This window comes from Spermophilus citellus (genome assembly GCF_964194105.1).
Source record: "Spermophilus citellus genome assembly, chromosome: 1".
Taxonomy (NCBI): Eukaryota; Metazoa; Chordata; class Mammalia; order Rodentia; family Sciuridae; genus Spermophilus; species Spermophilus citellus.
In genome coordinates, this window is record NC_138182.1 from 165,104,654 (window position 1) to 165,116,890 (window position 12,237).

At 35.1% G+C, this 12,237-nt stretch overlaps 1 protein-coding gene across 3 annotated transcripts in view; it reads left to right on the forward strand.

Moving 5' to 3' along the window:
• LVRN (laeverin) overlaps positions 1–12,237 on the forward strand; it is a 128,387-nt gene that overhangs the window by 37,074 nt on the left and 79,076 nt on the right. For all 3 annotated transcript variants that reach the window (XM_081287221.1, XM_081287222.1, XM_081287220.1), the window contains exons 5-6: positions 5,328–5,482; positions 7,095–7,208. In XM_081287221.1, the coding sequence (XP_081143347.1) occupies positions 5,328–5,482; positions 7,095–7,208 (269 nt within the window). The remainder of the gene's footprint in view (positions 1–5,327; positions 5,483–7,094; positions 7,209–12,237) is intronic.

Below are 12,237 nucleotides of genomic sequence, written 5' to 3' on the forward strand. Positions count from 1 at the left end.
GAATATATACATATAATCAGTTCAGCAATGCCACTAGTTCTGACTAACTTATCACCTCCTGAATAATGGGATTGTATGTGCACTTTAAATACATAAAAGCATAGCGCCCTTCATAGCATCTTAGCCAATGTTGCCCTATAAGTATTCATAGGTGCTTAATTAAAATTTCATTTCTATTGATAGATGATTAAAGTAAGAAGTTTCTCTATTGCTGGATCTTTAGAAGAAAGATAAACTAATGTATCTTAATTATTTCAACTCATGGTGGAGTCACTAACAAAACAAAACAAAACAAAACAAAACAAAACAAAACAAAACAAAACAAAACACAATGCCTTCCCCACCAGCAATTCCCACATATGTCATTCTTGGTGAGTCAAAAGTGAGCTATTGGTTAATCCATTCTCTCAATGAATTCTGAGCTCAGAATCTAAGATAATATAAATTGTATTTGTATATCTATAGTAAGTAGTAGCATTTTTTTTTCTGGTGTGGCTATCCTTTTAACTCACTTTGTTTAAAGTCAAAATTTACTGAGCAAATACTGGAAAATAACAATTACTTCCCTAGGTGCCAAGTCAACGTAAAAACAGAAGGTGGGTAGGGCTCTGCTCACGAAACAGAGTTGGGGAAGCAGCTTCTATATGTCAGAAACACAAGTAACAAATTATATCAGCAAGAGATAGAGTATTAGGCAAATAAGAGTCTTAAGAGAAAGAGGATGAAGAAATGGTAATTGAAGTGTCCCAAATATATAAACATCTACAAATAAGTAAGAAAATACAACCCAATAGAAAAACAAGTTAGATGAAAAGAAAAGAGAGTATATGTGGCTAATAAATTTATGAAGAGATGTTTTACTCCATTAGTAATCAGAGAAATGAATATCCAAGGCCACAGTGAAGCATCATTTTATATTCAGTTGTCAGAAAGTAAACATTTTAATAAGTGGCAACTGTTGGAGAAGATGCAGTATCCTTAATGAGAGTATCAATTATTACAACCATTTAAAGCATATTTATTCTCTTTCAGTATTGACATTAGAATAACATTCCTAAGTATATCCTTAAGAGAAATCTAAATACACATGTACTAGCAGATGTTAACTGGATTATTCATAGCTAGCTGAGCACAGTGGCCCAGCCTCCCAGTAGCTCATAAAGCTGAGCAGAAGGATCAACAACCTCAGCAATTTAGGGAGGCCCTAGGCAACTTAGCAAGACCCTGCTTCAAATTAATACATAAATAGATAAATAAATAAGGCTGGGGATGTGGCTCAGTGGTTAAGTGCCCCTAGGTTTAATCCCTGGTACCAAAAAAAGAAAAAAGTCATAGCTGTACTTTTAATAATAGCCCCAAAATGAAAACAACAAAATGGTCATTGATAGGAGAAATGATGAATAAATGATGATGCAATTTTCCATTATGTAAAATTGGTATAGCAATGAAAATAAAGCACTTATTCAATTACTCTGAATTTTGTTACAAAACTATATATTTATGTATAAATATATATATATATATATATATATATATATATATATATATATATATATATACATACATACATACATACATACATACATACATAATATTTCTTTAAAGTAAAGGAATGGCAAATATAAAATGTGATGGAAAACATATAGTTTGACACCCTCTATTTAAAGGGTTGAGTGGTAAATGCATTCATGTTTATATTATTAAAATAATGAGTTAATCATTTGAGTCAAGTAAAACAGGGTCCTGTGTGAACGAATGATAGTTTATCAGGAAACAAAGATTTCTCTTAAGTCTAACTGTATGCAGCTGGAGTATGAAATGGCTTCTTAGAGCTGGTGAGATTGGACGATTGGACCACAGATTTCAGTAACATTCACAGATTGGGCAGAGGATTTCCTGGGATAGCAGACAACATGAGCAGAGAAAGACTCTGACTGTGGGGAGCAAGAGGGATTGGGTTGGCTGGCTGGAGCAGAGCAGTTTTTTTGTGAGAGAAGTGGGTGGGTTGGTAGGTGGGATGGGTGTGGGTGCAGGTAGTAGGAAGAATAACTGAGGTGGAGGTAGCTAAAGACCAACTGTGCCCATGGCCCGCTGAGCAATGGAGGTGCTAAGCAATGGACCATGGGGCTCTTGGCTGCACACTCCTCCTCATGGGTGTAAACTCAACTTAAATATTCAGCATAGCACAATTTAGCATGTTCATTAACAAAGGTAGCATGGACTAGAGGAATGACATTTCTTCCATTAGAAAAAGAAAACAAAACCATCTATTTTTCTAGTTATAAATATAAGTAATAAATAATCACAATGTAGAAAATTTGGAAGAAAATAGAAAAGCACAAAAAAGAAAAGTAATGTCTCTTGTAATGCTGTCAGGCAGATATAAAACCATGACTGATGTTTTGGTTTAAATTTTATCAGTCAGTCTTGATCTCTTTCTATTTGCATTTTAAATGAAAATGGCACCATAGAGTTGACACTGTTTTTGAATTCCTTTTTTTTTAAATTAACGGTACACAGGAACAAGATCCAAATAACTAAACATTCTTTTATATTATTGTTTTCAAACATACAGTTCCTACACATTAATTTAACAAAGTAATTTATTTAACCCTCTGTGATTGAACATTTGGATTGATTTAACCTTGGCTACCTTGAAAACACTAAATAAAATCCTTATAAGGAAATATTAGCATATATCTGTATTATCTGCCTCGGTACAAATTCCAAAAGTAGAATGGTTTAGTCAAAAGTTATAAACATTTTTAAAGATTATGAGGCATTTTGCCAGATTATTCCAGAAAGATTGTGCTTTTTGACACTTTTACCCATCAGCTTAGGTGCCAGCTTTCTTATTATATGCATCAACACTAATTATTAATCTTGTACATTTGAAAGTATTATAGTATATATTTTTAACTTTTGGGTTTTTTTAAAATATGCATTTTTTAGTTGTTGATGGACCTTTATTTAATTTATTTATTTACATGCGGTGCTGATAACTGAATCCAGTGCCTCACACATGCCAGGCAAGTGCTCTAACACTGAGCCACAACCCCAACCCCTTAACTTTTGATTTTTTAATAATTAATCAGGTGGGCATTTTAAATAAGATCTTGGCTGTTTAAGTGACTTCTTTGGTGAATTGTTCTTTTTATTTTATTTTTATTCATGTATTTATTTGTGGGACTGGTGATTGAACCTAGTGGGGTTGTACCTCTGGTCTACAGTCCCAATCATTTTTATTTTATTTTGAGACAGGTTCTTGCCAAATTGCCAAGGTTGGCCTTGAACTTACAGTCCTTCTGCCTCAGTCTCCCCAGTCACTAGGATTACAGGTGTGCGCCATCAAATCAGGCTTATTCTTTTAATTTAATTCATTTACTTTGGTACTGGGGATCGAACCCAAGGGCACTTTACCACTGAGCCATATCCCCAACCTGCCCTTTCTTCCTTTCTCTCTCCCTTCCTCCCCTCTCCTTTATTTTGAGACAGGGTCTTGCTAAGTTACTTAGGGCCTTGCTAAATTGCTGAGGCTGGTCTCATATTTGTGATCTCCTGCCTCAGCCTCCCCAGTTGCTGAGATTAAAGGTGTGCTCCACCATTCCTGTTTTTTTTTTTTTTTAATGGGGTCTCGCTCTGTTGCCTAGATTGGTCTTGAACTCCTGGACCTCATCCTCCTAAGAATGTTTTTTTTCTGATAGATTCCCTTCCCTCATACACATACACACCCATGAACACACAATTTCTAGTTTGTGTGTGTGTGTGTGAGTGTGTGTGTGTGTGTGTGTGTGTGTGGTATATATTATAAATATTTTTTTTCTAGTTTGTGGTTTGTCATTCAAATTTGTTTCAATAATTTTTGATGAACTAAGGCATTCAATATTAAATTTAAATTTCTTTTAAAGCAGTTTTAGGTTACAGAAAAATTGTGCAGAAAGTGTGGAGAGTTCCCACATACCTCCCCTCTCCTTCGCTTTCTCACTGTGGGTTTCTATTGTTAGCATCTTTTTTTTTTTAAAGAGAGAGTGAGAGAGAGAGAGAGAGAGAGAATTTTTAATATTTATTTTTTTAGTTCTCGGCGGACACAACATTTTTGTTGGTATGTGGTGCTGAGGATCGAACCTGGGCCGCACGCATGCGAGGCGAGCGCGCTACCGCTTGAGCCACATCCCCAGCCCCTATTGTTAGCATCTTGAATTAAAGTGGTACACTTGTGACAATTGATGAGCCAATGCTAGTACAGTATTATTAGCTAAAGTGTGTTGTATAGTTCCTTGGGTTTTGACAAGTGTATATGATGTGTATCTACTGTTATAATATCACACAGAATAGTTTCACTGCTGTAAAATTCTCCCATGCTCTACCTATTCATCTGAATAGGTAGAGCATGGGAGAATTTTGGATCTCCTGGATCCCTGACAACCACTGACATTTTTATTGTCTTTATTATCTTACCTTTTCCAAAATATCATATATTTAGACTCACACAGTATTTAGCTTTTGCAGACTGGCTTCTTGTACTTAGCAATGTGCGCTTAAGGTTCCTGCATATCTTTTCATAGCTCTGTAGCTCATTTCTTTTTGTGTTGAATAATACTGAATGTACCACAGTTTATCCATTCACCTACTGAAGGGCATTCTAGTTGCTTCCAATTTTTACAATTATGAGTAAAGCATCTAAAAACATTTATGTATGTAAAAAAACATTTATGTGCATGTTTTTGTGTGAATGTAAGTTTTTAGCTCATTTGGGTAAATACCTATGAATGTAATCCTTAAATCTTACTGTAAGCCTATATTTTGCTTCTTAAAGAAACTACCAGACTGTCTTCCAAAGTGACTGTATAATTTTTTGCATTTCTACCAGCAAAGAGGAGAGAGTTCCTGATGCTCTTGCCAGAATTTGCTTTGCCAGTGTTTTGGATTTAAGCCATTTTAGTAGCCATTTCATTACCCAATTCTGGTCAAACCCCAGTCTGCATAGTGGTATCTCATTTTCTTTACATGTTTGTTTGCCATTTGTGTATCATCTTAAGTGAGGTGTCTATCTAGATCTTTTCCCCATTTTGTTTTATTATTTTGGGGTTTTAAGAGTTCTTTGTATATTTGAATACATCCTTCATCAAAATCATTATATAATCAAAACAATTTATTTTCTGTCTTTGCTGTTACTCTCTAAAAAGCCTTCTCTCCCCTCAGGTTATAAATATTCTCTTGTAAGTTTCAGTAATTTTGTAATTTCATGTTAAGATAATTTATAGCTAAAATCTTAACCTTTTTTGGAGGGGATGATTTCATTTTTTCCTCCACTTAAATCCACTTAGATTTAATTGCCTTGCCTGTTTTTGACAACCGTGCAATGGAAAATTGGGGACTACTGATGTTTGATGAATCATTATTGTTGCTGCTACCAAGTGATCAACTGACCGAGAAAAAGACTCTGATCTCCTACATTCTCTCCCATGAGATTGGACACCAGGCATGTGGTAAAATTTTTTTTTTTTTTTTCCGCATGGAGGTATTCTCCAGCTGCTCTACCAAAAATAGCATAAAACAAAAACACTGCCACACAACATTTTTTTTAAACCTTAAAAAAATGTGACAGTGAGTAAAATCAAGGAAGGATCTGCTTAGTGGGATTCCAGCTGGACTTGGGCTGTTGGTGATGGATCATAGTGATGAGACCTCAAGTCCAGGCAAGGGATAAGGATTTACATCCAAAGATAACTGATCCACAAAGTCTTCTTCAAGGAAAATAAGCGTTTGGGTACAATTGTTCACCCCTGCAATCCCAGTGATTTGGGAGGCTGAGGCAGGAAGATTGCAAGTTGGAGGCCAGTCTCAGCAACTTAGTGAAACCTTGTCTCAAAATAAAAAATAAAAAGGACTGGGGAAGTAGCTCAGTGGCAAAGCATCTGTGGGTTCAATCCCTACAACAAACAAACAAAAAAAAGATGCCATACAGAGCTCTGAGTATTTGTTTTTCATTCTATCTTAAAATACATGATACCCAAAAGGGTCACTAAAAATACACACATTTTATCAAAGAATTGTTTCAAACTTTTACTTAATTTTACTTTGGAAAGAGATTAAATGGGTACAGGCAACACATTAGTGAGGAGAGCAATAATTAATCCTCTAGCTGCATCAGCAAAGGCAGTGTAAACATTTCTTTTATTAGATCAGTGTTCTTTCACATTGTGATTTTAGAAGGTTAGCCCTTGGATTTGGTGGAAATTCTCACATCTGCATTTCAGTCTATTTCATTTACATGCATTTGTCAAGAAAGAAATCATCTCAAGCATGGAAGTGTTACTTCTTAGTGATGTGGCTCCATAAGAAGTTTGGAAAAGAGCAATTTACTAGGATTGAATAACACCCCAGTGCATAATCAACACACACACACACACACACACACACACACACACACTTTCACCGGCTTTGATCAGTCATCACAAGTGTCATTTTTTATTATACCTTAAGTTGCATTCTGTTTTTGAATACAGGCTGAAAAACAGTTATTACAAAACTCTGGTTAAATCCCAGTGCATTGTTGGTTTTGGAAATTATTGTTTTTCTTTCTTAGTTCCGTTCAAAATGCACACTTATTTTTTCTGTTCAGTTCAAATAGAAAATAATTACAGCAGACCACATTGCACAACATATGATTATTTGAATGATTTGTATGTGGCACAGATCAAGTCATGTTTTAAAACATGACAAATACAGCAAACTCCTGTTTAGAGTATAATGTGCAAGGATTACTACGTGGTAACTCAGCAGTCAGAACTTCTGCTTCATTTAACTAAACCTAATAATTTTGGGCAATGTGAACAGTTTAAGAAATATTACAGTTTGAAAACAAAAATTGCTTTCAATCATTGGATGTGAAAATAATTACAAAAGAGAAATGCATGACTTGTATCTCATGCTAAAACAATGCCTGCTGTTGGAATCCTGTTTTCAAGTTTTGTTATTTATAGCAAATAAAGTTTAATTATGTCTTTTCGAACTTACATTTATTTAACATGCAATTACAATAAATATAACTTAAATTTAAGAAAGCTCTTTTTCTCTCCCATCTCCAAAAGTGGTTTGGAAACTTGGTTACCATGAATTGGTGGAACAATATCTGGCTCAATGAGGGTTTTGCATCTTATTTTGAGTTTGGAATAATTAACTACTTCAATCCTAAACTTCCAAGAGTAAGTATGTTTGTTACATTTATTTTAAAAAATTTCTCCTAATTTATAATTAAAGCATATTCATTGTTGAAAATATATATAATATAAAATTTAAATTACTAATATTGATATCAGAGGTGATCCATATTATCTTTTTCATATATTTTTGTTCTGGAATTACCTGTTGTAAATATTTTTTTTCCTCTTTATTTTTATTTTTATTTTTTTGGAGGAGGAAAGTTAACAGAGAATTGAACCCAGGGGTGCTCTACCTCTGAGCTACATCCTGGCCCTTTTTATTTTATTTATTTATTTATTTATTTTTAATTTTTTTATTGGTTGTTCACAACATTACAAAGCTCTTGACATATCATATTTCATACATTAGATTGAAGTGGGTTATGAACCCCCAATTTTACCCCAAATGCAGATTGCAGAATCACGTCGGTTACACATCCACAATTTTACATAATGCCCTATTAGTAATTGTTGTATTCTGCTACCTTTCCTATCCCCTACTATCCCCCCTCCCCTCCCCTCCCAACTTCTCTCTCTACCCCATCTACTGTAATTCATTTCTCTCTTTGTTTATTTTCCCATTCCCCTCACAACCTCTTATATGTAATTTTGTTTAGCAATGAGGGTCTCCCTTCATTTCCATGCAATTTCCCTTTTCTCTCCCTTTCCCTCCCATCTCATGTCTCTGTTTAATGTTAATCTTTTCTTCCTGCTCTTCCTCCCTGCTCTGTTCATAGTTGCTCTCGTTATATCAAAGAAGACATTTGGTATTTGTTTTTTAGGGATTGGCTAGCTTCACTAAGCATAATCTGCTCTAGTGCCATCCATTTCCCTGAAAATTCTATGATTTTGTCATTTTTTATTGCTGCATAGTACTCCATTGTGTATAGATGCCACATTTTTTTTATCCATTCATCTATTGAAGGGCATCTGGGTTGGTTCCACAGTCTAGCAATTGTGAATTGTGCTGCTATGAACATCGATGTGGCAGTATCCCTGTAGCATGCTCTTTTAAGGTCTTCAGGGAATAGTCCGAGAAGGGCAATAGCAGGGTCAAATGGTGGTTCCATTCCCAGCTTTCCCAGGAATTTCCAAACTGCTTTCCAAATTGGCTGCACCAATTTGCAGTCCTACCAGCAATGTACAAGTGTACCCATTTCTCCACATCCTCGCCAGCACTTGTTGTTGTTTGACTTCATAGTGGCTGCCAATCTTACTGGAGTGAGATGGTATCTCAGGGTGGTTTTGATTTGCATTTCTCTGACTGCTAGAGATGGAGAGCATTTTTTCATGTACTTGTTGATTGATTGTATATCCTCCTCTGAGAAGTGTCTGTCCAGGTCCTTGGCCCATTTGTTGATTGGGTTATTTGTTATCTTAATGTCTAATTTTTTGAGTTCTTTGTATACTCTGGATATTAGGGCTCTATCTGAAGTGTGAGGAGTAAAAATTTGTTCCCAGGATTTAGGCTCCCTATTTACCTCTCTTATTGTTTCTTTTGCTGAGAAAAAACTTTTAAGTTTAATTAAGTCCCATTTGTTGATTCTTGTTGTTAACTCTTGTGCTATGGGTGTCCTATTAAGGAATTTGGAGCCCGACCCCACAATCTGTAGATCGGAGCCAACTTTTTCTTCTATCAGACGCAGAGTTTCTGATTTGATATCAAGCTCCTTGATCCATTTTGAGTTAACTTTTGTGCATGGCGAGAGAAAAGGATTCAGTTTCATTTTGTTGCATATGGATTTCCAGTTTTCCCAACACCATTTGTTGAAGATGCTATCCTTCCTCCATTGCATGCTTATAGCCCCTTTATCAAATATAAGATAGTTGTAACTTTGTGGATTAGTCTCTGTGTCCTCTATTTTATACCATTGGTCCACCCGCCTGTTTTGGTACCAGTACCATGCTGTTTTTGTCACTATTGCTCTATAATATAGTTTGAAATCTGGTATCGCTATACCGCCTGATTCACACTTTCTGCTTAGAATTGCTTTTGCTATTCTGGGTCTTTTATTTTTCCATATGAATTTCATGATTGCTTTATCTATTTCTACAAGAAATGCCGTTGGGATTTTGATTGGCATTCCATTAAATCTATAGAGAACTTTTGGTAATAACGCCATTTTGATGATGTTAGTTCTGCCTATCCATGAACAGGGTATATTTTTCCATCTTCTAAGAACTTCTTCTACTTCTCTCTTTAGGGTTCTGTAGTTTTCATTGTATAAATCTTTCACCTCCTTTGTTAGGTTGATTCCCAAGTATTTTATTTTTTTTGAGGATATTGTGAATGGAGTGTTTTTCCTCATTTCTGTTTCAGAAGATTTGTGGCTGATATACAAAAATGCCTTTGATTTATGCGTGTTGATTTTATATCCTGCCACTTTGCTGAATTCATTTATTAGTTCTAGTAGTTTCTTTGTAGACCCTTTTGGGTCTTCTAGGTATAGAATCATGTCATCTGCAAATAGTGATAATTTAAGTTCTTATTTTCCTATTTTTATGCCTTTAATTTCTTTCATCTGTCTAATTGCTCTGGCCAGTGTTTCGAGAACTATATTGAATAGAAGTGGTGATAGAGGGCATCCCTGTCTTGTTCCAGGTTTTAGAGGGAATGCCTTTAACTTTTGTCCATTCAGAATGATGCTAGCCTGAGGCTTAGCATAGATAGCTTTTAAAATGTCAAGGTAAGTTCCTGTTATCCCTAGTTTTTCTAATGTTTTGAACATAAAGGGATGCTGTACTTTGTCGAATGCTTTCTCTGCATCTATCGAGATGATCATATGGTTTTTATCTTTAAGTCTATTGATGTGGTGAATAACATTTATTGATTTCCGTATGTTGAACCATCCTTGCATCCCAGGGATGAATCCTACTTGATCATGGTGCACTATTTTTTTGATGTATTTTTGTATTCGATTCACCAGAATTTTATTGAGGATTTTTGCATCTAGGTTCATTAGAGATATTGGTCTGTAGTTTTCTTTCTTTGAGGTGTCTTTGTCTGGTTTCGGAATCAGGGTGATGTTGGCCTCATAGAATGAATTTGGAAGAGCTCCCTCTTTTTCTATTTCCTGAAATAACTTGAAAAGTATCGGTATTAATTCTTCTTTAAAGGTTTTGTAAACCTCCGCTGTATACCCATCCGGTCCTGGGCTTTTCTTGGTTGGTAGTCTTTTGATGGCTTCTTCAGTTTCATCCATTGATATTGGTCTGTTCAGATTGTGTGTATCCTCCTGACTCAGTCTGGGCAAATCATATGACTTAAGAAATTTATCGATGTCTTCACTATCTTCTATTTTATTGGAATATAGGTTTTCAAAATAATTTCTATTTGTCTTCTGTATTTCTGTAGCATCTGTTGTGATATTGCCTTTTTCATCCCGTATGTTAGTAGTTTGAGTTCTCTCTCTTCTTCTCTTCGTTAGCATGGCTAAAGGTCTGTCGATCTAATTTATTTTTTCGAAGAACCAACTTTTAGTTTTGTTAATTTTTTCAATAGTTTCTTTTGTTTCAATTTCATTGATTTCCACTCTGATTTTAATTATTTCTTTCCTTCTGGTACATTTGCTATTGTTTTGCTCTTCCTTTTCTAGGGCTTTCAGATGAAGTGTGAGCTCATTTATTTGTTGGTTTTTTCTTTTTTTGAGGAATGACCACCAGGCGATGAATTTTCCTCTTAAAACTGCTTTCATTGTGTCCCATAGATTCCGATATGTTGTGTCTTTATTTTCATTTATCTCTAAGAATTTTTTGATTTCCTCCTTTATGTCTTCTGTAACCCGTTGATCATTCAGTAACATATTGTTCATTTTCCATGTGATGTAGGATTTTTCCTTCCTTCTTTTATCATTGATTTCCAGTTTCATTCCATTATGATCAGATAAAATGCAAGGTATTATCTCCACCCCTTTATATTTACTGAGGGTTGCCCTATGGCATAATATATGGTCTATTTTTGAGAAGGATCCATGTGCTGCTGAGAAAAAAGTATATCCACTTGATGATGGTTGATATATTCTATATATGTCAGTTAAGTCTAGGTTATTGATTGTGATATTGAGTTCTATAGTTTCTTTATTCAACTTTTGTTTGGAGGATCTGTCCAATGGTGAGAGAGGTGTGTTGAAGTCACCCATAATTATTGTGTTGTGGTCTATTTGATTCTTGAACTTGAGGAGAATTTGTTTTATGAACATCGCAGCACCATTATTTGGTGCATAAATATTGATAATTGTTACGTCTTGTTGGTGAATGGTTCCTTTTAACAGTATATAATGTCCTTCCTTATCCCTTTTGATTAACTTAGTCTTGAAGTCGATTTTATTTGATATGAGGATGGCCACCCCTGCTTGCTTACGAGGACCGTGTCCGTGGTATATTTTTTCCCATCGTTTCCCCTTCAGCCTGTGTATGTCTTTTCCAATCAGATGTGTCTCCTGGAGGCAGCATATTGTTGGATTTGTTTTTTTTTAATCGATGATACCAGCCTATGTCGCTTTATTGGAGAGTTTAAACCATTAACATTTAGAGTTACTATTGATATATGGTTTGTACTTCCAGCCATGTTTGATTATTTATCCTTTTTTTTTTAATTTAGTTTGTTTCTCCATTATTATCTTCCCCCCCCCCCCCGCCCTCTGTCTTTACTGAGGCACTTCCTACTGATGGTTTTGTTTATTGTTTTTCATTTCTTCTTCTTGTAGTGTTTTGCTCAAAATGCTTTGCAATGCTGGTTTTCTGGCTGCAAATTCTTTTAACTTTTGTTTATCATGAAAGATTTTTATTTCGTTGTCATACCTGAAGCTTAATTTTGCTGGATACAGAATTCTTGGTTGGCATCCATTGTCTTTCAGTGTTTGAAATACATTGTTCCATGACCTTCTTGCTTTCAGTGTCTGTGATGAAAAATCCGTTGTTAACCGTATTGGTTTACCCCTAAATGTAATCTGTCTCCTTTCTCTTGTAGCTTTTAATATTTTCTCTTTGTTCTGTATATTGGATATCTTCATAACAATGTGTCTTGGCGTTG